At 32.2% G+C, this 27,576-nt stretch overlaps 2 protein-coding genes across 2 annotated transcripts in view; one reads left to right on the top strand and one right to left on the bottom strand.

The window, feature by feature from the left end:
- The window catches only part of LOC111630390 (beta-1,4-mannosyltransferase egh-like), a 34,239-nt gene extending 27,260 nt beyond the window's left edge, over positions 1-6,979 (bottom strand). Inside the window, exon 1 of the mRNA XM_023374481.1 lies at positions 6,850-6,979. The gene's annotated coding sequence lies outside the window, so the exon portion shown is untranslated. The remainder of the gene's footprint in view (positions 1-6,849) is intronic.
- Positions 6,980-9,906: 2,927 nt separating this feature from the next.
- The window catches only part of LOC111630391, a 23,961-nt gene continuing 6,291 nt past the window's right edge, over positions 9,907-27,576 (top strand). Inside the window, exons 1-2 of the mRNA XM_023374482.1 lie at positions 9,907-10,387; positions 19,800-19,963. Coding sequence (XP_023230250.1) covers positions 10,157-10,387; positions 19,800-19,963 — 395 coding nt within the window. The 5' untranslated portion in view covers positions 9,907-10,156. The remainder of the gene's footprint in view (positions 10,388-19,799; positions 19,964-27,576) is intronic.

Genomic DNA, 27,576 nt, shown 5'->3' with positions numbered 1-27,576 from the left:
AAAATTAATCGATTCTAGACTAATTTGACTCAACATTTCCAAAACACGTATAATTTTTTGGGAATAATCCGTATAAACTATGCTATAAACAAAAAATTGTAGGATTACTTACCGAGTGTGCACCGTTCGACCACGCCATTGCTTAAGCTTGTTTTCGTCGCGGAGCAGCGCACCGAATGGCGGGCATGTTTTCTGATAAGTTATTTTTCTGCGAAAAATTCGTTGAACTTTGGAGACATCATTAATATAAATAATTTTTATGGCCGTTGAATAAGAAATGTTTTTTTTCACAAGAAATGTATAAAATTACAGTACTGTATTTAAACTTACAGTACCTAATTTAGGCCTATATACTGTACAGATGATAGTAAACTCAACTTACTCGCCTAAACTCTCCGTAGCATGTAAATAGTTCAGCTACTCATCCACTATTGATTGAGATTCGACCAATCCTGTCGCGACACGAGTCGGTGATGATGTTTTACTGCATTTTACAAGTCTCTTTTAGTGTCTTTATACGAGTACGGTCGCAATTTTTTCACCGCGATATACGAATCTGCATTATATGAACCCACGTTATGGGGGGATCTACTGTATTATCATCATCAACCTGTCTCGATTATATATATAGATATAATGTAACAATTGCCACATATAAGTTTCTATACCATAATAATTTATAAAACTGGGCATAACAAGCTAGTTTAAAAATAAAATGAAACCTTAGAGCTCTCTCAGAGGATTAATTAATTAATTAAGAAAAGGGCAACCTGAAGACAAAGGAGGTGGGCACATGTCCCAATGTACAGACTTCCCTGATGTCTATAATTTGTTGTTTTCATACACGTGAGAATCACTGTGTTCCTCAGGTTACGAAAAGGTCAACTCCACTACACAGTCATCTGGTGGAGTCGACCTTTATTTTGAGGCTCTTCTCTGCCTCAACATGAAAAACTTGTTTAAAAAAAAAAGTCTTGTGTGGCACAATATAAGAACATATTCATAAAATATCCACGATACCCATTTTATATTTTGAAGTGTTTTTCCACATTTTTATTATATATTTAATCATCCTGGATATTTATCAATTGTTATTCCAGTTGATCATTGCAGCATTACACTGATAGTTCAAGGACATTTACAGATAATTAGTTCTGATTAACACACAAGAAATCAATTTAATTCCATAAAATTTTTAATTGTCCTAAAAGTAAAACTTATAATTCCTTTAATTAAAATTTAAATAAAGTACTTAAGTATTATTTATTATTTAAGTATGCATAACTCATGTTAGTGGTAAGTATTGATAAATTAATAAAGCAAAATTGAGAACATTAAATAATTCTGTAAAATTCAAACATTTAAAAAAAATTACAAGTACAGCATTTATCACACAATTATTTAGGAATTATGGATACATAATTTAAAATTTTATAGGATTTGTTTAGCAAACAAATACAATACTTAACTAATTATAGGACAATGTTTTTAACCTCTTCATTCTGATTAAAAATCAATCTTTGCAAGAACTTTTTACATGATAAAATGTAAACTTCATAGCTTTTGAAACAAAAACATCAGTAGGAAATTGCATATATAAAAATAAAATACAACCACCTTCTGAAAGTTAAATTTTAGCTTCAATATTTTAAAAGATGAAAGTACTAAACGGTATATATAACCTATAAATTAAATAACTTGCAGGTTTTATGACTTAAAAATTTTTTGTTTGATTGTGGAACTTCAGACTATAAAGAAATTGAAACTTTAAACAATGAGCAAACACCTAAAAGTTAAAAAAACTGCACCTATACTATAAAATCATCATTCTGAAAATGAGGCGTTTGGCTCCTGGAAAGTACTACAATATGCTTCATAAATCTTGACCTGGGTTGCTATGGTTTCACAAAAACAAGGACAAATCTCTTAGTATGCAAAGGGTAAAGGTTATATAGAAATATTATTAAATCAATCAAGCAATGTATTATATAAAAGCATTAAAAAAATTTTATGATTGATTACTACTTGTTATTCTGTTATTACTGAAGTGTTTCTTTAATGAATTCAAAGTATAAAGTTGTCATAAAGTTTGAATTTCTATATTTTTATAGATTTATAAAAACTGATACAGATGCTGACTGTTATTATATTAAGAAAAAATAAAATGCAATAAATTAAAGATACAAATAACAGACTGAATTAGATGCCCGATTACAAAAAATAATTAAACCACATCCCTAAATAATGGACAGCTACAGTAGATCAAACAATACACTGCTATTATTAATATTTGTTGCTAAAGTTTATTATTATTTTTCCAATTAAAAATACAAAGATTCTAGTCAAATAGTTATTTTAAATTAACTTTTACCCTAAAGTAATGTTATCACTTGTCTTAATATTTAATAAACAAAGTGATTATATGTTTTTCTTTAGTGTATAATCATGGATCATTTCATTCAAGACATTGAAAATTGTTATAGTTCATATGCAGTTGTCACATTTTGCATGTGACTTTAACATTATATAAAATTGATCTGATCTAATTCTACAATGTGACATCAATATCAATATACTGTACATACATTGGTGTATCAATATAGACAAATCAACCTTCAAAAAATAAAAATTATATGGAAAATATATATAAAGAGCTAAAGCTCACATCCTTATGTTAACATAAAATTAGAAGAATATTTGAGACATTTCTGTGGATTGGCTAATTTGTTGACAGAAGTATCAGTGAACATGACTGGACTTTTAAATATGGAATGCCCTTTTTTTAGTAGATACATTAAATTCTTAAACTATCACTAATCTTAATCTATAAATATACTTGAAGGGCACTTTAATATATGAGATAATTAAATGAGAGTAGAACTTGCAAGTAATAGTATAAAGAGAGTGGCAAAGTAGCAAATTGTATGCTCATTTGATCAACCAATAGAAAAAAATTATTTCTAATAAGTTGTTGTGAATTACGATCATTTGAAATTTTACAATCGAATTACAATCGAATGGAGCAAGGCGGATATTATACAAAAGATTGCTAATATACGACATCTAAAGTATGCAGAGGCATGGCACATTTATAAATACAGAAAAAAGGGGCTAAATATAAATTTTCGAGAGTCAAGTAGAATAGCATCGGCATGGAAAGCGGCGGCATTATAAAGAGCTAATGGACATGAGCGATCGAATATCTGAAGATTATAGAACGTGCGTTGTTCGAATTACCGTTGGAAAAGTTCAAATTTTTAAAATTTTTTACATCAATCCTGAAGAAGGTCTATGAATTAGACCAAAAACGTTAGAGAACTAGCCAAAAGTAGACTGCATTTTAAAGGTATAGTGGAATGTAGTAATTAATAATGCAGTTAGAGATTTAATAATTTGAAATTTTACAATTTATTCAATAGTTTCTTACTGTATAACCAATTCTGATCTACAAATAGGTATAACCTATCTATATAAATCATACTTAGTATAAGTTTAGTACATAGGGCAGGGGTGGACAACAGTTTTTGCCCCGGGCCGAATTGGAAAGAAAACTTCTTCCACGGGCCAAACCAGAGGCTGCCCTATGAAGATTTTGAGGTGGCGTGAGATCTCATTGTGGTGTCACCCTGTAGAGACTAAATTGTAGATAGAGATTACAGATACATTTTTCACATTATCATGTCTTATCAACATTCTACACTGTACTTAAAGGCTGTTATGCACGTTACGGAAATCCTCAAAGGATGTACTTAACAGACAAAAAAAATTGGATATAACTGGCTGGATCGAACATAGTAATTTACAAAACTTATTAAAATATTTCCCAACGTATAAAGAATTATTTTTATTTAAAGGTGGATAGATAGAAAAAAAAAATCATGGTTAATCCTCAAAGGATTTCCGTAACGTGTATAACAGCCTTAAGAGATTTGTAATGGAGGGTTAACTCTAAATGCACAGTGAGTTTTTGACCCTTTTTTTTTTAGGCATCAGAATTTTTCATCGAGCTATTCAGACTTGAGTAGCTAATATTGAAAAATTAATAGCAGGCCACATAAATTCATTAGACGGGCCGTATGTTGGCCATGCCTGACTTAGGGTATAAATCCTAAACAATGAATCTGAAAATATATTACCTCATATAATTTTTTATCATTTATAATATTGCAAAATTTAGCTGAATCAGTATGATATCTGATCATATTGATATATCAGTTTCTTTTATTTCATTATTATTAAATAATGTTTTAAAAAAACTGAATCACCCTATAACTATTGCAACACTATGTAACTTAAATTTAAATATTTACAAACAATGGTATTATAAAGTTATTTAATTTAGATGAGAATATATATTATTCAATGAAAAATATGAAGTCATTAAAGCAATTAGTACTTTGCAATATAATTTAATATAAATTTACAAATAAACTGAAAATCCAAAGACAACCTCAAAATAAAACTATACATTATTTCCATAAACAAGTATAAAATGTCATCTGTCATGGTCTCTTACAATTTTTGTCAATGACATATAGGCCTACATTATTAATAAGTATAGTTTTAAAAGGTTAGACATACTGGGTTCTAGTTAAAATCCCCAAATCCTATCCGCATCTTATTGTGGTGAGAGGCGAACAAAATGGATGATCTGTCATCTGATCTCACTAATGCATATGGTATCATAGACTGACTAGCAACAAACTCTGCTACATGCTAAACTTTATTGCTTGTAGAACCAGACAAGATTACAATCAATTAGTATGGCATATACTATTCAAATTATCATTATATTATATACTCACATCTGTTGTGTGTTCTTAGTTCTTTAAGATGCTTATTTTTTTTAAATCTGACAGAACGTCTGCATATAATACTTATTCCATAATGTGTTTGAACCTGAAGATGATGACCTGTGACAAACTACCAATGTTGCCATTCACTGCCACCAAAACCAATTGGTTGGTTTCTTGGTTGGTGGCAGTGGTTGGTTCCAAACAGTAAGCCAAGTTTACTGTTCCAAACCATTAGAATATAAATGAACTAGAAGGAAATGCCATACAGCATATTTCAACACTTAGATATCTCAATATTGAGTTCAATTGAGAAGGGAGAATACTAGCAGTAATGTGATAACCAAAGCAACAAAACTTATAGAATGACTAAGTGACTTCATCTGAAGAAATAAGCACTTAAACACAAATTTAAACAAGAATTTACAAAACAGTTATTAGACTGACAATGACTTACTCTACAGAAACTATATTATGGAAGAAATAATTATTTTCTCACACCAAGTGATTCTTACCAGATAAAATTTAAGTGCACCAACAATGTTCTTTAGCTGGTAAGAAACTAAAAAAGATGCAAAATAAACCAGATAGATGCTCAAAACAACTGAACAACAAATACTCTGAAAATTAGGGGAAAAACAAAAATAAATAAAGTACAAAATGAATAAAAAACAACGTAACAAAAGCAATACAGAAATGGTCACCAGGGGAAGAATAAAGTGTAACAAGCATGTGGATAGAAGAGACAAGGAAAAACTAATAAAATAAATAACCAGAACAAAAAAAAAAACATGGAAAAGACCAATTTTACTCAAGTAATAGCAATAGTAGTATTAGAAATAATAATAGTATAGAATAGCTAATTCAGAAGCATAAATAATTATCATATTTTAGTACTTTCACCATTATCAAAAATTAAATTTACAAAAATTACTATTTTGTTTTTAATAAAGACTATTTTATCTTCAAAATCTATTGCAAAATTAAAAAAGAATATTTTTTAACCAAATTTATGTAAAAAAATTAAACACAATAATTTAACGACAACACCACACTATACAAGTGAGATTTAAACAATACCAAAAACACAAAAGTACAACTTACTGGAATTAAAATGAAAAAGCAAACAAGTTTCTTAGTAGTTCTAAAGTCTACCTTTAGAGGATAAAAATTCAATTTCAAGTACACAAAATATTTAAGTAAAAATATTATCGAAAACTTTCGATTCAAAATAATAAAAGACAGTCTTATGCAAACATTTGACGGATATTCTATTATTAAGGAATGTCGATTTTAACACGCCACATTAAAAATGAATTTTTTTACGGTTTTCTAGATTCTCCCATTACGTAACGCGTTAAAACAAAATTCCAAAAGTTTAGCAATCGTTAGACGTTAACATTACGCTCGTTCTACATGCAAAACTAATCACAGACGTTTTCTATTAAAGACTAAGCACTTTAGCAACTTAAAAGCATTAGTTCCTATTAGAAGCTTTCGAAACTGCCAGAATATTTTCGGTCGGCAAGCCGCAACTAAACGACTTTTCATTCGAAAAACGTCGGATCCGTCAAAGTTCCAGAGACGACCGGCCGGGCACAAAAACAACAAAATATTTGGTTTATTATAAATGTTTCAATGTTAAATCTTTGGAGAAAAACAGAAAAAATTATAATTTCTGAAATTTTGTGTGTACGTGTTTGTTGTAATTGATAACTGGTAGTGTTTGCTTTTATGTATTTATATTCAAATTTGAATTTTCAAAATTAAATTGTAAATGATTAAAAATTAATTTAAATCGATTACTGTTATTAATATATATTAAACTTTCATCCTTAACTAAATATACAAACGTCAGTAATTAATTAAGGAGTAAAACTTAATTAATGCGTTATAAACTAAATTAAATACCAAAAGGTATTTACAATTAAGCTAAATATCATTAAGTATAAAATCAGCTCGTTTATAAAACTTTCTCGTTAACTTTTATATTAAAAAAAACTATATATATAATTAGTAAATATAACTAATTCGTACTTCATATACAAATACATACATATATATATATATATTTATCTTTAAAATGAGTGAATTAGAAACCGGTGTCCGCCCTTTCTCACTTCGGTGCAAGTGTACGCGACGACGCAAGCGCAATTGCGTAAATCGTTCCTAAGGACAAATTAACGTCATTCTTTTCCGGTAATATATAAACTGGTTTGTCATTGGTTAGAAATTTAAATTGTTGTAGATTTTATCCATTCGTATATCGATTTAATAATTATTGAATGAATATTTATTTATAACAAGAGATAGTTACTTTTTAAAAATTTATTTTATATATTTAGAATTTAATGTGTTATTATTTACGGTTTAAGATTCTATTATAATAATTTTACAAGGAAAATTGTGAAATTGGTTTTTTTTTGTGTAAACCCGAGTACAAATTTCTGTTGCGACATCGACACGGTTTCAGTATAACAAATTTCACAAGAATTTGATATTTTATTATATTAAATTTTTTTGAATTATTTATTTATTATTTATCAGTGAAAAAATAAAAATAAATCATTGTTGAAAGTAAATTATAACCGAGTTTAGTTATTAAAACAGAATAGGATTTGTACGGAACAATCCGTAATGAAACGAGAACTTTTGAGTTCATCTTTATACATTAATTAAGTAACACATTGGATGGAAGATCGAGTATTAAAGTACAGAATAAAGAAAGACCAACTATGGAGAAGTTGAAGCGGCATAGCGCCATCTAGAAAGATAATCTAAAAAGTTTGACGTCACTTAATTAAACTGGTATCTAGATTGCCATATTAGCCGTTTAACATAAAAGAGGAGATTTTTTTTAGAATGAAATAGGAAAGACGGCTGGATGATCGAGACGGTTAAGGCCTGGCACTATCGAAACCGGGAATTTTTCATTGCCAGTTTCTAGGTTATAATCAGAAGCGGATCCAACGGGCGCTGAAGTTGCCTACGCACTCCCTAAAATACTAAATAGGAAAGGGTTTTCCATACTACAACTACAAAGCTACATTTACAATTGTTACGATAGAATGCCAGTACCAGTTTTAATCCCTTTGCGCGTTGCAACTAACTTATAATTTCCCCAGCAGACGATACCCCAAACTGGAATACTTGTGACCTATTCTTAGTTGTCTCGTTAGCGGAACTTGTCTTATTACCGTAACATGCGCGAATACGGGCCGACTAATAGCCCGGCAAACTTATCGCTGCTGACGCAAACTTCCAATCCACCATTCGTCCCACGACTTACAACTTGCGCACAGTTTAACTGCAATGGTTTAGTCAGAACCCGACCCGATTTCGAATAGAAAGTTACCGCTCTGGTATCTAAACAAAAGCATCAACAAAATACAAAAAAGTTGTTGCTTCGTATGCAATTAAGGACAATTTGCTTTTCTGTGGCAATATTTTTCTGATGGAATAATTGCACGTGTTTGCGAACAAAGCAACTTTGATACAAAAACGAAATAACTATCCGACACTTTCTTAAACTTTTTTCGCTCTGTGCGTACCAAGAGGGTCTCTTTTTAGCAAGCCCATTATTGATTCGGCCAAACCCACAATGGGGCGGCCGGGCGGTGAAGGACAGAATCCAGACATATCCGGACGGACCGCCTCCCGAAAAATTTTCTTTTTTACGCTTTCCGTCCTGTGGGGCTCCGAGAAGGCCTTTTATTCGGGCTCATTATGGATTCAGCCAGCTTTTATGAGGTGACTGGATAGTGAGATACAGGCTCTGACATAACTGGGACGGATCGTTCTCTGAAAAATTCCTGTTTTCGACCTGTTTGTCCGGATTTGATCTCGGGATTACCAGAGCAGTAGACTGACGCCTCAACCGCTCGGAAGGTGGCCCGCTCATATATGTCGGGATCTGTACTTCATCATCCGGCTGCCCTATTGTAAGCCTCATTGAACCCATGATCGCCTTCGTAAAAAAGTATTTTTAGTATGTACAAGGCAGAAAGAATCGATTAAAAATCAAAAGTAAATTTATATCCAAGATGGATCTTCCGCGAAAAATTTCAGGGATGTTTTGACTGTCCGGATTCGTTCTCGTATTTTCCAAGGTCTGACATCTTAACACATAAATAGGTGTGAAGACCTGGTGGTCACCGCTCCTATTTATGCGTACACTTTACACGCTTTTTTACCTGTGCTTCTTCACACGTAAAGAAAACCCGGAAATTCCATCTGGGCAGCCCGTTGGTGAGGCGCGAATCCGCGACCAAATACAAGTATTTAATGATTTTATCCATTGTCTACTGGTGGGATCTACTAGGATGACTGTAACAATTAAAATATACGGTGAGTGTGTTCCAATGTATAAGTATAAATTGGAACACTGGAAAAATAAAAGAATTTTTAATATGACATCTTTTTCCGTTTTTGGTTCTTTCCGCACCCATCGACCAGGGGTTTATAAAAGAGATGATTGGAAGGTGAGGAACTGAGCCCGACATGTACTAGATAGACCGCCCATTAAGTAATGGCAACGCAACACTTGAGCGATCTGCCTAGGGGGGTGCCTTTCCGGAGGTCTTTTTAAGGGAAACTGGCCCCTATTTAGGCGTTACAGACGTAGAGAAAACCCAGAAAACTCCACGTGGCCAGTCCATCCGAGTCAGGCGCGAACCCACGATCGAACTCCCAGTGTTCGGGAACGAAGACCGCTGGGCCATTGGTGGGCCTCTAGAATTTTCAATCGTACTCATTGGTCAATCAAATGCACCGTACGGCAGCTATGTCAATTGTTAATTAGAATTTGAAAACTCGCATTATAAGCGGCAGAGAGGCGTGAAAAATAGCACGAAGAAATAATTTGATGCGTAAAAGTAAGGAAAAAATTAAACCAAATTATGCAAGCGCCAACTATTTGAGCAGACATAGAGCGTGAGACAGACGAAACCGATTTCGTCAGTTATATAAAAATACTTATATTTTTATAATTTAAATCACAAATAAACGCCGTAAAATAATAATAAATGAATAAAAACCCTTCGAAAAACGCAATTCTTTTCGATTTTACAAGGCCTTAAGACGTCCGGTTAATTCAAATGGCCAAACGTCATCGAAGACGATTTAAAATTTTAAATACGATAAAACGTCATCGATTCGATTAAACTAATTAAAAGATATAAATTAATAAATAAAAATATCCGTAAGGATAAGTGCAATATTTTTGTTAGCGAATGATTAACCGGATCGATGGAAGATCGAATAAATGCGGTCGATCATCGATCGTCGTTCCAACAATCGGTGGCCATCTTTTATCAAATCGTTCCGCTGCAAGTTTTTCTATAAGTATTATTTGAAAGAGAAATATGTCCAAACGTAGCGTTGTTTGGAAATATTTCGATTATAAAGTGACGGAAGAAGGCGTTGTCGATAAGACGATCGTCGTGTGCAATCTCGGGTGCAACTCCGAATTGAAATTATGTGGGAACACAACGAATATGATCCGTCATTTGAACGCTTATCATCCTACAACGGTGCTTCATCCTCCTTCCTGTGATAATAAAAGAAATTCTGCCGATATTCCGGAAATGACTCAGGTATTTCTTCCTTCTCTCATCATCCACATCTTAATCTTCTCTCGCATTTACATATATTTTGCTAATTATTACTAAAGGAACTACTCGCTTGCATGCCTGTTTAAACTTTTATTTCTTATTAGTTACAGATTTTATCTTTGAAAAATCCAATTGTTGCTGCATGATTTTCATCCAACAAATGTTATCGTTGTGCGTTGAGGGTAGGAAAAAATAAATTGTGCACGAGATTTATCTATGATTAGCAGTTGGGTTTGAGGTAAGAAAAGGATGTATACTGTTTTTTTTTAATTACTTAGGAGTAATGAGGTGAAATGTGGTGAGCGATGGTTGTTCCGGGGCGATTCGGGGTGGGGAAGGGCACTTTTGCATGCTTTTTCCTGTCGAGATTAGCATTTCTCTGTTTCTGTCTGCCCGTGTGACTGTCCTGGCTTCGAGTAGACCGCTCGACCGTTTGCGGAGTACCCGATATTATATAATTGAGGTGCGGGGGCTTGCCCCACCCGTGCGTCGAGGTGCGAGTTGTCGTTTGCCAAGTGCGCGACTATACACAGGTGAGCCTCGACCGATGCGAAGTGTGGAGAATAGGCGGTAGTACCGGTTCGAGGTAAACTTCAAAATGGTGTAAAGTGTCCTCCTTCTCCCCAAATTGCCTTAACCGCCACCACTTGTCGCGTGTCGCCTAATAATTAGGCGACACGCGACAAGTGATGGCTAGTAGATGCACTTTCAGATGCACATGAACAGTAGATGCCTTTTCGTTACCTCAAACCGACAATTGTTACGAATTGTAACCGTAAGTATGCGTAATGAGACCGAATGAACCCGGTGTCTGTCCCTCTTTGTCTTGACCGAGGGTCCGGATAAAAGGAGTAGCCCGAAACGTTTGATTTTGCCGACTGCCTCTATCACGATGGGATTTAATGCATTTAATAAAGGCCTTCTTTTTATTTGTTAAGGTAACTGGACGACTACCCTCGTAAAAAGGCCTTTAACGAATGTGTTAGCTTCTGTCAAATTAATGAAGATAAGCGGGAGAAACTAGACAATACTTTGATCAAAGATGATGTGTAATTAATTGATGTGTGTACTGGGTTTTCTTATTTGTCTAGAATCTGATGGCTTTGGCTAGTCCTATGTTTGGATTCAAAGAGAGACGGTTGGTGAGAGAAGAGGAACTGGCCAAAAAAACAAAGTAAATTGGAAACATATTAACCTTGTGGAAATTCTCTTTCTCGGTATTATTGTGCTGGAGTCGTCGAGACGGAAAGAGGTAGCTTTTCCCCCTGGCTTGGAGAAAACTTAAGGGCCTGTAGTAATTCTCACTTGTATTGATATAAATTATTGCTATTTTTACTACAAAAAGTGAAATCTTTAAGACTGCTATTTGTTGATGATGGAACATTTACACATTTTATTTGTTCAAACAAAAAAGGCAAAATAGGTCTGCTAAGAGGCAAGAGAGTCCCACAACAAGGTTTTGATGATGCTAGCTAAGAAAGAGGAGAAAAATGTTGAGTTGACCAAAAGAGAAGTCTCCAAAATTTAATATTTTGTGTAAAAATTTATGTAAAAATGATGTAAATAAATTTTCAAAGAGAAGCAGTGTACTGAATTTGTCAGTGGCTGAGATCCAATATCATCTGTCTCAGTTCAATTTACAATGATTCCATCAAAGATAAGTTAATAATTCTAAGCTGACTGACAGGGCTTGATGGATCATTCTGTCAGTATAGTTGTAGCTTAATGAATGATCAAGTAAAACACTGAGTAGATATGTAAAAAAATTTTAAGATAGAATAACTTGTTTACTTCTAGGCTAAGTATAAATGATTCAGCCCATGATAATTACACTAGTGTTTTGATTTTTTTATTATTGAAACTAAAGCAATTTATTGATTTTAAAAAGAAATGTATATACTTACATCAATGACTTGAAAATTTATTCAAGATGTCCAAAAAGTTACTGTAAGGTGAGAAATTTGTAATGACATTAAAGTTATATAAATGGCATTGAATACAAGATCTGTTGTATGTCCTTCATTTCCACTTTGCAGTTGATGGCATTACTGCTTGCTGACAGATGTTCTGGTTTTTTGACTACAGTTTTTGGAAGACTTCTTTGCTGATCACATAATCTCCCATGGAATCTGGTCTGCTAAGTCTTCAGACCTTACTTCCCTGGATTTTGGAGCCTCTTGAGATATTTCCAGCATTTGCTGTAAAAGAAATTGAAATAATTTATGTAAAACTTTACTTAAACCTTTGTTCATTGCACAGTAACTTTTTGGACACTCCATTTAACAAATTTGGCTCATAATTAAAGAACAAAAACAGTATAAAAAAACATTTCTTCACTGATTGAAAGAATTCCAAATGATAAAAAGATTTTGTATCATACCTTTGTACACACTTGATGGAGCCAGTTTTTCTTCATTATCATCAAGTGTCTGTCAAAACTCTCTTGGCAACATTTATAAATATTCAATAACAATTAATTTTAATGAAAATTATTAAATAGTTTAAATTTATTACTTTTCTCACAATAAACATGACTTCCAATTTCAAAAAATAGTATACCTTTCTCAATTAAAATATGGTGCAAAAATACATGTAGGGCTGTCAAAAGCTTTGTATGGGGTACAAAGGGTAAAGCGGACTCCCTTTTGCCTTTCTTTTTCTTTTGTTATTTGATCAAGTGAAATGTGTAGAATGTTTCTTTATTAATAAAAAGTAGTGTTAAAGTTTTTATTTTTATTTTAAAATAGCACAAATTTATAGGGATAGGAACAACTTTTTGGACCATAAGTTTTCTCTGATGGGGAAAAATCTCCAGCTCTTATCTCTCAATGGCCCTATGTACATGTACAAAAATTTAAGTTTTAAAGTAAAATATGCATTTATAGAATTTTAATTGTTGGCTTTCTGTATTCTTTTTACGAAAGTTTAAACACCTCATAACAAAATTGTAGAAAACTTTTTTTTAACTTTACAAAGGGGTTACAGAATACTTAGCAACATTATTAATACAAACATTGTTATACATAATTGTAAATAGATGATAATTGATATAACTTAAATTCGTAAAACTATGTTAACATGTTTAATGAATAACAGAAAAATTTATAAATTTTATANAGTAATATTACATAACATTACTAATTAAGTTAACATGTTTAATGAATAACAGAAAAATTTATAAACTTTATACAACATTACAGAACTTAAATTATCATCGTATAAACAAAACATATCAAATAATCAGTTGTCAAAAAAATATCCTTTAAGTGTTCAGTGTATTCAGAAGATACAAACAAATGATTCTTAACATTTTCAAAAATTCTGTTATATAGAGGACAATTGGAGTAAGCCGCTATATTAATTCTATGCCCATTTAATACAATAGTATAGTTATTAAGTCGTAATTGTATTATTAAAGATTTAATCTTATAATTTAAATTTGATAACAAATAATTTTGAGGTGTCCATAGAGAAGGTAGAGAAGTTTCAAAAGAACTACATTTTTGCTTGATATAAAGAATATCTTGAGCTCAGTATTTATCTTTTAATGACTGGAAAAGTTCAGCTAGAAAAAGTTTTTTATCAGGAAATTGAGTATAATAAGCAATTGAATAACCTAAACCAGATAATAAATGTTCGACTAAAGAAGGCCAAGTTACAACCAAAGAATTACTACCTATTAATTTCAATTTATTATAGACTGTCTTTCTGAGATTAAATTTTGGCGTTCTAAGATTTTAAACCAATATCTAAAAATGGCCAATGCTAAACGTATAGCCATTGGTGATCATCCCAAATTCGAATGAGTAATATGAAATATCGATCTGATAAATAAATCTCAGTTGAGTCTTCTCTAATTTATCAACAAAAAATGGACCCCAAATTGGAAACATAAATCCCAAACTTGAGCATATCAAGGAATCAAACAATCGAAAGTATGACTTAATAGGAGACTGTTTCATTCTAACTGTGAGCCTTATTAGATTAGCAAGTTGTTTATATTTCAAAAACAATTTGTCTAAGTGAAAAGGAAGCAAGCCCTGTGGAGTAAAATAAATATCCAAATATTTGTAAGACAAACTAAATAAATAAAATTTATCAGCTTTTCCCAATCTGCCCCCTCTCCGAAAAACCATTACTTTGGATTTAGCCTTGTTAATAAGTAGTTTATTAGACTTACAATAATCCTGTAGAAGGTTAAGTTTCCTTTGAAGGCCAATAGGTGAATACGAGAGTATTACAATGTCGTTCGCAAACAGTACAAAAGATAATTCAGTTCTACCTGTGGTGATATTGATATATCCAGTATTATGACTATGAAAAAAATCCAGAAGAACATCGACAAATAAATTGAACAAAATAGAGCTAAGTGGTTCACTCTGTGGAAGATCTTTATTAGCAATTACTGCATGAGATAAAACAATTAACTTCAATTTGAAAGGTGGTATCAGAAAACAATTGTCTTACAAAGTTAATAAAAGAAGACATACAGTACCTATCTGAGAAAGCTTTGACCATAAAAATATTATAGAAAACTGAAAAATTCAATAAATATATAATTTTGTTATATAAAAAGTCAGTGTTGTTAATGTTAATAGCACTCCTCAATATAATTTATATGAGAAGACACAAAGTTTTGTATTATCTGCAATATTCTGATTTGGATTAAATTTTTTTTATTTTCAGAAATGCTTTCAATTTTCAATATATATGTCCAAGAACCACAAAGAAATAAAAATACAGTGGATGATTGGTTAACGAACACTTTTGCGAAAGATTTTTATGATCGGACAATGAACACTTTACTGAACAAACATAAAAAGAAATGGTGGAAAATAACAAATACCGATTGATTTTCCCTTGTCTTCGGGTAACAATTCAAAACCTTTTGGAGCGCGGGAGACGTCAACATCGACGCTCAACCCGATATCGACCGGATAGTATTAATATTCCTCCGAATTTTGAAACTCTCCCTTGTAATTCCAGCTTTTTGTTTGCCTTTCTGACAAATAATTTTTTATAGTATTCGCAAGACTCTCGGACAGACACTTGTTAAGTTTTGCGCCTGAGCTTATTTACGAAAGGTGAAAGTTTAACTGTCCCATTGGATATTTGTTAACGTTTTAATATCAAATTTTGATTTTCATCTGGGCCTTACATTTAAATAATTTTTTGTGGGCTAGTTGATTTCTGTTCTCTAAATTTTTGTAAGTGCTTTTCTGAACTTTTTATTTAAAAAAGAAACTGATATCTTTCATGGCTAAGATTGTGCCTACTGTAGACTTCTACTGTAGGCACAATCTTAGCTATGAAAGATATATCAAGAAGTCTCAAGCTGCTAATGGAGTAATGAAAATCACATCTGAGAAATAAAGAGCATTTTAGAGCTCATAATAGAACCTGAAACTGATCTGACCCAGGAATGTCAGAACAATGATCATTTAGGTGGCATCCAAACCAGAATAAGGTTCATGGGGTTGGGGATCTCTACAATTACAATACTGTTAATTACTTCCGAAGAAAAGAGAAAAGCAATGGACATTGGACAGATTCTTTAACCCCCACAAATGGAAAAAACATGACTAATAAAAATGCAAGACTACATATATATGTATTTTTACTATTACATATAAATAAACACAGTAAAAAAGTATATATTTTTTATTTTTTGCAGTCTCCGGAACGAATTAATCAAATTCCCATAAAAACCTATGGTAAATCGATAATCGGTTAACGAACAAAGTCTTGGAACAGGTTATCACCCACTGTATTTCAATAACCAGCGGTAAAGTAAATAAAAAACAAATGTTTTCAACTACTTTGAATAGCCATTTTTCAGTTTAAATTAGGTATAACTTTGGAATTATTCAGTTCTAGGTCAAAGATGGTAACTCAAAGTAGTAGTAAACTTTTTTTGATTCATTTTACTGCTTGATACTAAAAGTTCTTGTTTCTTTTTTATGCTTTTTTCTCTTCAGTTTTATTGATATCATTAAAAAATCATAAATGATTTTTCTTGTATTTGTGTTTATAAACAAGATAAGCAATTAAAATTTGTTATGTATCATTTAATGCTTATAATACTATTTTGTTAGTATTAAATGTGTAGGCGTGAAGGTATGAATATAATGTTTGTTTAATCTGAGCATATATATGTTAATTTTGTTGAAGAGATTGTAAAAGCATTGCATTTTGGTGAAAGTGGAGGTATCTAAAACCGGCTCAACATATTTGATATTTGCCAATTGCTGAACAATTGCCTATTTGTCACCTTCGATTCAACACAAAATACTGACAAGGAGTGAGAAATAGCAAATATTAATGTTATAGTATAAAATATTGATATTAGTCATGAGCGAATCATCTACACTATTCTGTTATTGGCCAAGTGTTTGCTTGGCATTTGGCAAATTTCAAATGTGTGGAGCTGGCTTAAAGAAAAACAATATAATCTAGATCAATTCAAAATAGTTTTGGAAAAATTTAACAATACTAATGTTTATCAGTTCCTAATTGATTGTTATTTATTATGAAAATCAACTTTCTGTAATGAATGCCTATTATTATTAATAACAATAAGGCAAGCAATCAGAACAAATGCAATCAAGGCAAGAATCGAAAAATCTGCTGATGATCTAACATGCAGACTGTGTAAAGAAGCTGATGAAACTATTGATCATATTCTCAGCTGCTGCAAAAAAATTGACCAGACAAACTATAAACAGAGAGACAATTCTGTGGCCAAAATGATCCATTGGAATCTGTGCCACAACTATCATATACCTATAGGAAAAAATTGGTGGGAACATAATCACGAAAAATTAATTGAAAATGAATGTGCCAAAATACTTTGGGACTTCCGAATTCAGACTGATAAAGTTCTGGAACATAATATGCCGGACTTCACGATTGTGGAGAAGAAAAAAGTGTGGATCGTAGATCCCACCATACCGGGTGACAGTAGAATTGATGAAAAACAACAAGAAAAACTTAGCTGATATCATGACCTAAAAATTGAACTGCAACATCCCTGGCATAAACCAGTACAGGTGGTCCCAGTGATTATCGGCGCACTGGGGGCTGTGCCAAAAGATCTTAGTCGGCACTTACAAGCCATAAATATTGACAAAATTACTATCTGTCAGCTGCAAAAGGCCACCTTACTTGGATCTGCTTGCATCATTTGAAGATATATCACACAGTCTTAAATGCTTGGGAAGTGTTTGACTTGTGGTTTTATGTTTTTGATAACCAGCATTTCTATCCTGTTTGCTGTGTGGACATTGGATAATAATAATAATCTGTAGGCAAACATCAATAAGTGAATAATTCTGTATTTAACAATAGATAAATTGCTCAGAATACAATTAATAAAATAACATTTACCATGGAATTTTTTTTTTTTTACATTTATCATAAAATTTAAATACAGTATATAAAATTACTTGGACTAACTGACGACTGATTGATTTATCATTGCCCAGAGCAAACAATTGAACCTAAAGTGGTGAAATTTGGTACACAGTTAGGGTCATGAAAATGCATGCTAAAAAGGGATTTTTTTCAAAATTCCTCTATGGGAGAGAGGGAGAGCATTAAGGCTTAGCCTGAAGAATGGCTTCTATTATATTATTTTTAAGGAAAAAATATCATAAATAAAAAACATTTTATTCATTGCAACAATAATACACTATAATAATCTCTACTGCATGCATAGGTGCCATGTTATGTTTTGATAAGAAGTAAACAAAGCCATTTGCACGCATGCTCTCTCTCTCTCTCTCTCTCTCAAGGTCTCCCATGCAAAGAGCATGCATCTCATAATTGCATCTCATTGCACTGTACAGAGCCTTGATGAATCGTCATGTTAAATACAAACACATCATATCACATTACACGCAACGGATCGGTTTGGCATTGATTGAATACGGAGATTTACAGATTAGTCTTCAAATATCAAAAAGGAGGACATGTAGGAGGACACTTTTCGAGGGAGGACAGAACTTACAAAAGGAGGACAATTGGTCACCTTACTATTTTAGATGCGATTTTTTGTTTTCAACTACGTTTAGTCTTCGTTGAATACTTAGGTGTATTAAATTGAATTGTTATAAATATTTTTATGTATTTTGATTTTTTAACCAAATGATTGAATCGTTTTAAATTTGAATTTGTTATTGCGTATTGGTTTGATTATAGAACAATTGTAAACATTCCAGAAAATTGATCAAATTGTTAGTGAAAGTATTTTGAAATAAGCACTGTTTTGGTTTTGAGTCAGAAGTAAGTCGTAAATTGAAAACAGTTCGTTTGATTCTCAGCAATTCTCATTATTCTCAGTGGTAGGTGTTATATAACAATTACTATGGTTGTTGAAATACTGAATATAAATGGCGTTTTGCTTGCAAAATCCGCACGGGCAAAGTTGCGGGTAACAGCTAGTAGTTTATATAACACTACACAAAAGGCCGAGATAAACCTGATTGTGACACTAAAAAAGAGAGAGAATTCATTTGCATAATTTTAAATTAAATTTATATTGAAATACTATTTTTGTATTGATTTGGTATTTTATATGTACAGTTCGGAGTAACTTTATAATCCTGGTGACAGTTCAGATGATAGTAACTTAAGATGTATCATAATTTGTAATGAAAGTATTATGTACATATTTAAAACAAAGTTTCTATTACTGAACTAATACAAGTAGAAGAATAGCGTTGAAGAATAAATATAAAAAAAACTGTATACGAAAACATTATAAAATTTGCAAAGGTGTCATTTTCTGACAACTTTCTACTTCACCTGTAATAAATTTTGAGAAAGAAATAAATAAAAATAATGAAAGAGTTATTCTGAAAGTATAATTCAATAGCTACCACTCTAAGACTTCTTAATCTGTTTTGTGCCATAGATTCTTTTTGGTAGAATTATAGTCTATGGGCCTTTTCACCTAATGGTCTACAGACTTTCCATCTAATGATCCTTTTAACTAGTTCATTGTGGATTTTGCCAGGCTCACAATGGACAATTAGGCAGTGAGAGATGCAGCCCAACATATCTGGGATGGATCACCCCCAAAAATTTTCTCCATTTATATTCATTCCTGGGCCCCCCCAAAGCAGTAGGCTGACACCTTAACAGCTTGGCCTTTTGGCCATCTGTAAATTATAATTTCATCTCATTAATAGTCTGTCTTTTTATAGAAACTTTTAAATATTTAGACATTTATAAACAAGTTTTATCAATAAACAAAATAATCCAAATAAAAATATTAAATGAAACTTCATTTGAGTAGTATATTCAATTATATCAAATTATTTTAGCTACTTCATTTTATAAATTTTTTAAAATATATTTTATCAAATAAATGATATAATTTTTTTACATATAGGATAAGGAAATAGATAAAAATGTAATGGAAGAAATAAAATGTGAAGTGGACGTTCCCCATTCTATAGAATCAAATGGTGACGTTTCACCGGCCATGCCAACAGAAAATGCTGCTCTGGAACCATACGAAGCAATTATACCAGGAATGCTAGGAAAGAAGAAGAGGTAACTTTTTTACACAGTTTTCATATTACATATTACATGATTAGATTCATATTGTGTGACAACTATTATTCATTTATAATAAAAAATGAGTTAACGAATTTTAATTATACATATTTTTGAAAAGCAAATGTCTTATAAAGCATATATTTCAATAATTTATAAAAATAGTCAAATCTTTTTAGTTCATACATCTGGAAAAAAATCCAAAATCAATTTGGAAAATTCAATTTTTGAAAGTTGAAATAATTTTCTGAAAGTTTCTAGTGCTTGTTGGTATTCCATATTCTTGAATACATTATATTTTCTCTCCCCTTTCTTTTCTGCTTCTTTAATCACTTGCAACTTTTTAAATTAAAAGATAAATTTGTATACTTTCCATAGATAGACATCATAAAAATGTAGCTAAACAACTCTGCTATCTAGATACAAATATCTCGGTGAAAACATATATATGTGAAAACTTTGCCTATGCTTCGGGAATTTATAAAACAAACATTTTGGAGTATCCTGAAGTGCCCGTCTTCCATAAACTGATGAATCATGCTCTTTTCTTGTTTTGAATTTAATTTCCAAAATTATTTTTAATAAAGTAATTTTAACAAAAATATTTCATGAACTTGTTACCATATCCAAAAAGATGAGAAAAATGCATAATTCTGGAAACCAAATTAAATTTTATTCAGAAATGTTTTTGTTTTTTTTATAAGAACATCATCAGCTGTGAAAATTATCGAATGCTTTAGAACAATGAGAGGTTGTCTTTTGAATGTATTTGTAGTACAGCACTTGGTAATTTTCAGCTGATGTTAATTTTATAAAAGAACAAAAATGTTTTTGAATAAAATATAGTTTGGTTTCTAGAATTAAGCAGTTTTTTGTCCATCTTTTTAAAGTAATTTTTTCTACAATATTCATTTCAATAATTTCAGGTTTCATAATCATTCTACTTTTCCTATTTTTCCTAGGAAATATCCTGCTTTTCAAAAGAGTGTCCTAATTGTCTTACTTTTTGTCTTAAGTGATGATACGAGATCATTTTTTTTTCTAAATGAAATACAGTAATACCTCAATTTATGCAAACCTGGAGTTACGCGATTTTCAAATCTCGTCGATTCGTCTTTTGCTTGAGTGCCACGTAACTCTCGATTACTCACTTCCCCCATACTGTTGTTCGGCTTACGTGTTCGGACGTGTCGTGCAGAATCGACACATAGCTACAATTTATTTTGTGTTATTTATTTCTGTGTTTGTTATATCTACGGAGCCTTCAGAGACTCTACGTGGTGATTTCTCGTAACCGTGAACGAATCAAAAGACAAGATATGATTAACGAGAACATTTATTAGCAATTTTGCAATTTGTGTAAAATCCAAGTCGGATGTATTTACATACATCCGACTTGGATTTTACACAAATTGCAAAATTATACCCCGACTTACGTGTTTATCGCTCGGTCCCACGTATCGCGTAAGTTCAGGGTATTACCGTATACATAATGCATATTTTCAACTGTCCTATTCCTACATTTGTGTACATAATGCAAGATCAATAAAAGATAAACTTTAAATTTCTCAAAAAACTTTAGATGTTTATTTTAATCTGTAAATCTCAACAATAGTTTTTGTAGTATTTAATTTAGTCCCAATGAAGATCATAAGGGAAAGATTTTCACTTCAAGTTTTTCCCATTTTAACATTTATCCTTATTATACATCCATTTTTATTAATCCCAACCAGTTCTCCTTAAAAGTAATTAAATTTAAGCTTCAATTTAGTGTTTCTTGATTTTACATTAAACTTAAACTTTAGAGAGTAGAACCTCCAAAGATGATTTTGATTTAATGTTTACAAGATAGAAGATACAGGGATGATTTTTCAGTCCAATTTTTTCAATTTTGTTATCTAGAGGAAGCAAATATTAGAATATTTTGCTACAGCAGATGCTTGCTTACTCTTTTAGAATCTAATCTGCAAGCCTATTCCTTTTCATTTTATAATTTCAACTTGATTGATATTCTTTCATACTTTCAAAAATAAAAAGCACAGAACAAAAACAAATAGAAAACAAAATGAAGAATGTTGGATGAAGTACTCAATCACCTTTTTAAATCAGCAATTCTGTAATTGCAGATATTTTCAGGCAATTTCAAAGGTTGTCTTCAGGATTTTCTTGACAAATTGAAATTTTTGAATGCAACCAGAAATATGCTCAAATGGAAAATGGAATTTTCGAGTACAATTCAAATTATCAGAACATTACACGGAGCATTTTAAAGATTAAAAACTATCAGAATAGATTTACTTAATTTTTCCCTTTTTACTTATCCCTTTCACCCCGGTATCATTACTATTATATATTCTATTCTGTGTTGGGAACCTCATATACTGATCTCCATTCAAGAGAGAAACTACCAGTGTAGTTGATGGATCTTTATTTGAGAATTGATTTATAAATCTCCATTTCTTCAGGGCATGTCTGTGATACTTAGGTGTTATTGGTCATTCCTACTGTACAAAATTGGTACTCTATATTCCTGGCGCACACATCGAGTTCACGCGTATTTTACCTCTGTCAATTTATGATTATGTTTAAAATTTGAGCTATGTATTTAAAGGATTTGATGCTAAAATAGTTTAAAAAAATATTGACTACTTGCTTTTTACCATAATATTAAGTTTTTAATTTGACTTGGTAAGAACAAACATCAATCATTTAAGGGGGTCACTTTTAATACAATAAAGCACTTTTCAGCCTTTTTAAACTCCATCATCGGATTAGTACATTTGACTTTACTATCTGGGTTCTGTTATACTAAGTTAACTCTTAATTATTCAACTACTCCGCAATATAGATTATATAGATTTATGCCCGAGAGAGAATCGAAAGTAATTACCAGAAAATTTTCATCCATTTATTATTTTTCTTTTTTCCAAAATGCAATTTGGATCACTAAGCCCCCTTTCAGTTGGAGTAAACTTTAACACGGTAAATTCAAGGAAAGATAACGCTATAGTAATAAAGCTGACATTCAAAGTTTTTCCATCAAAATTTACAATTTTTAAAATTTTGCAACTTAGTTGATTACAGTAAAACCTGTCTATGGCGACCACCCACGGTTCCTTCAAAAAGTGATCTTTTAGACGGGTGGTGCCGTAATACCGTATTTCCGTACGTATTTTGCGCACATTTTAGCCATTTCTACTAAGCAAAACTCGAGGCCAGCAAAACTAAGCGAATTTTTTCAACGATAGGGCTATATTGGTACTGTATTGTATTTTATTCTTATGGGATAACTCGATTTACAGGCGTCGTCGTGATTTTATAAGACAAATTTTAAAGATACCAATATTTTAAAATTTTATAAGTACAATAAGAAAAATTATTAATTAATAAAACGATTTTATTATTGTACATTCCGCGATCGTCATTGCGAAATCGAAAAAGGAAGGTTGCCCGTAAAACTGATCGTTGCATTAATGCGTTTATTGTTTTTTGAATATTTTGCCTGCGAAAATTACTTGGATATTATTTTTCTAAAAATATCGTGAAAATAAGGTAGGTCGATACAGAAACTATTTATCGCGCGTATACTGTATATCAGTGGTCCCCAACCCCCGGGCCGCGGACCGGTACCGGTCCGTGGATCAAACGGTACCGGGCCGCACAAGGAACATTAAATTACTGGTATTCCATTTTATTTACTATGGTTTGTGCGACTTTTAATGGACGACGGAACAACGGAATAAACTGGACATAAGAAACACACTTCGGGTGTCATTGTCTCCTATTACCCCCAGATGGAACCGTCTTGTTGCAAAGAAACAAGCTCAGGGTTCTCATTGATTTAACGTTCTAGTGAGTTAAAATGTTAAATCACATTATATTCATTTTTTGGCGTAACTATATTTTATTTTGAAAACATGTTTAAAATACAATTAAATTAATTAAAATTATTAAATTAAATCAATCTAAAATATAAACAATCAACGTTCCCCCTCAGTGGGCCGGGTAAAATATCAAACGTTGACCGGTCCGCGGCGATAAAAAGGTTGGGGACCGCTGCTGTATATGAGCTTCAAAATAAATAAATAAAAATAGATTTTATCAAACGATGAGATCGGCCGATTAATTAATTGTATCGTGTACAATATTTTATATCTCCGAGGAAAATACTGTAGGTCTACGGTAAAATCAATTTCGTTTTCCCACAGTTAAACTTCGCCGCTAATTGCTGTTGCGATAACTTTAACGCCATCTTCTAACGACAGCGCTTCGCATTTTTTTCGTTTTTCGGAAATTTCCAACAAACTGAAACGAATTTCCTTTGTTGCTAGACTAATTCGTTAACACCCGCGCCTAATTTCGAGGGTGGGTTCGAACGAGAGTTTAGACCAGATATATTGGCGGAAGTGGTCGCTTATTACCAGGGCCGGATCATCGCATAGACAAATGAGACAAATGTCTAGGGCCCGGTCAAACTGTCTATTTTGAAAAGATTTGTAAATAAGATAGATTACTCTTCTGTTGGACAACTGTATAATACTGGTAAAACTGGTAAAATATATTATTTAAATATTAACCACAAAGGTTAAATTAAACAAGTAAAGCGACAAAACCGTATTTGGGACACGACTATGTCTCGGAGACACTACTAAGCGGAATCACTTTGACGCTCAAAGCGGATCTCTTTCTCATTCTCCAACCTTCTTTGGTATCGCTGCTTTTGGGCGCGATCGTTCAAACTTCGCCGGCCACGACCACGAGGTCGTGGCCACCATGCATTTTCGATGAAATTATCTTATCCAATTTCGAAATTTCTCTCCGTTGCGCGTCGGCCCGGGTTGAATTTTTGTCGATGCCTAACGAAAATTTCTCGTCTTTGAAAAAAATAATCGTGGCTATTGTATCGTCCGAAATTATTTTTTTTATTTTGCACAAACAATATACAGTTTAATATGATTATAACGTCAAATTTTTACTGGTCCCACGATTTTACTATACTAGACAATGTTAAAAAACCTACTTGTAACGACATAAAACCCTGTTTTAATGTCATATTTGAAGCACTCCCAAATTTACAAAATTAGATTACAAATTTTATTTAAGAAAGAAAATACAGTAGAGCATCGATTATCCGACCCCCGATTACCATCACCTCGGTTAACCGACCGCGTTCTAGTCGGCAAATTCAAATGTCCGCTAGTGATGTGGCGCTACAATATTTGGCTATGTCTTGGCTACTTTAATATTATTTTTACGTGTTTTAGCTGGCAACACTGGATCGACCATGAAAGGGAGCCAGTATTTAAACGAGACTTAATTTTCTAATTTTTAACGATACAATAGCGACGATTATTATTTTTAAAAAAAATTTGATAGGCTTAACATGGAGAAAAATTCAACGCGAAGTAGGTTAATAGCGATATACAAATATACTAATTACATGGGATATAATAATATACTACACTAATAATGGATTTTTTCATACTTTTCAATTATCCGACCAACCCCAGTCCCCAATTGAGTCGGATAATCGATGCTCTACTGTACTACGTGTTCAGTCCTAGGGTCAGAGTCCATTTCCTTGTACGACTGTGGGTGGTACTCTCACCACCTGACTTCGGTTTGCCTGTTTGTCGAAAGAGTCGCCATTTTGTATTTTACTTTCACTCGGTTCTTGGTCCCCCTAGTACCTACAAGTCAGGTTTTTTTTATGCGCGCATGATTTGGGTACTTAATACTTAAGTACATGTCAGGAGTTGCCAAATTGCAACTCCTGACACGTACTCCTTCATACCTCTAAGTTGGTAACAGCAAGCAGTACGATTTTATAAACAAGACATAGTCTTGTTGACAATTATTTTTTTTAAGTTAATATTGTTATTTTACAACTTTTGTTAGACATTTAATAAAACAAATTTCAATATTTTAAATTTATAAACAAACTGTTCAAACTTTTCTAGAAAAACTAAAATTTATTGTTGTGTATTAAATATTTTTTATTAATAAAAATTTAAGATTTGTTTTAGTTTTTCACATTATTAGTTTTGTTTTATTTATTGTTTTATATTTTTTGTGTGCTCTATTTCTTGTGTGAGAGAGGGGGCCCCGTAAGAAGAAAATGTCTAGGGCCCCAAAGTGGGTTAATCCGGCCCTGCTTATTACAGTTGTTGTATGTTGTTTCGGACCAAAAATCGATGCCCGCGGTCGCGTTACGCGGGTGGTGGTTTAATACGGGTAACTTATACGAAGACTGTATGGATAAACTATTCGGTGCCAGAAATTTTTGCCCATTTTGACGGGTCAGCGAGTATATTGGCATTTTTGTTAAATTGCTATTATAATCCTAGCATTGGGGATACACGATTTGCTCCGTATAAGGTGCCCCTCGAACGCGGGTGGTGGCCTAAGCAGTTTTCGCTGTATTATTATCTCGCAATTATCTTACAGTTTAAGCAGAAATTACAGTGTAATAATAAAACTGACGTTAAAACTTGTAAATTAAACTTTCGTAACATAACTTTTACATAATCTAACTCCGTCATCGTAACTATGTTAACTCTATCTTTCTTTGCCTGGTAAATGAGATGATATTTTATCAAATATACTATAGATCGCTTTTGTCATACTTTATTGAACATCCTTCTCAAAGTAATGACGTTTACTATTTTTAAATTTCTCCCACTTATCCTAATTTTCCTCCGGAAAGTGTCCTTTTCCTACTTTTTAAGTCTCGAAAGACGGTAGGAGAACTGTAATTTATTTGGTTTGTTATTTTGACATTGAAAAATAAACTTTGCTTTAATTAAATTATGTTATATATTTACTAATTTTGTAATTATTGTTTCATAAATTTAAAATTTATGAAACAATAATACAGGATGTTGGTAATTTATCACCTCGTTAAGACACGAAAAACTAGCAGACATTGAAAAACAGTTAACAAAACACAAACAGATGTATAGATATAGTTAACTCAAAAAAGTTTTCCACACGGGGCTACGCTGTTACAAGCATTCCGTCGAGACAGACCAATTGCGTGCCACCGGGGTAGGCTGACTTAATTTTTTGATACCGAAACTGGATGGAGCAGCCGCAGCTGATAAATATGGGCCCGGTCTTAACAAAATATTGACAAAATATATATGAACCTTATCAACAATCCCTTAGTACATTACTACTGCTATTGATTTGGAGATGTAAAATATAATATGTAAATGTTACTAAAATATTTTACAGTAGAGCGTCAATCATCCGAAAGAATTGCAGTCAGCAAATTTAAATTTTCGCCAGTGCTGTGGCGCTGCAATATCTGGCTATGTCTCGGGATACTCAAAATTAACTTCTGAAGTATAATTTTTTATTGTTTATATATTTTTCAATATATTTATTTTGTTCGTACAAAATAAAAAAATAATTTTTAACGATACAATAGTCTTCGTTAGGCTTAACATCGACGAAAATTCAACGCGAAGCGACACGCAACGGAGAAAAATTTCAACATGGGATAAATTAATATATTTTTCCGTACATAATCGGTTATCCGAAACATCGATCTTCCGAACAACCCCAGTCCCCAATTTATTCGGATAATCGACGCTCTACTGTATTTT

This window comes from Centruroides sculpturatus, unplaced genomic scaffold (assembly GCF_000671375.1).
Source record: "Centruroides sculpturatus isolate CEXI.00-Female unplaced genomic scaffold, Cexi_2.0 scaffold509, whole genome shotgun sequence".
In the NCBI taxonomy this organism is placed as follows: Eukaryota; Metazoa; Arthropoda; class Arachnida; order Scorpiones; family Buthidae; genus Centruroides; species Centruroides sculpturatus.
Note: the sequence above shows the minus strand (reverse complement) of the source record. Positions and strands in the feature narration are given on the sequence as shown.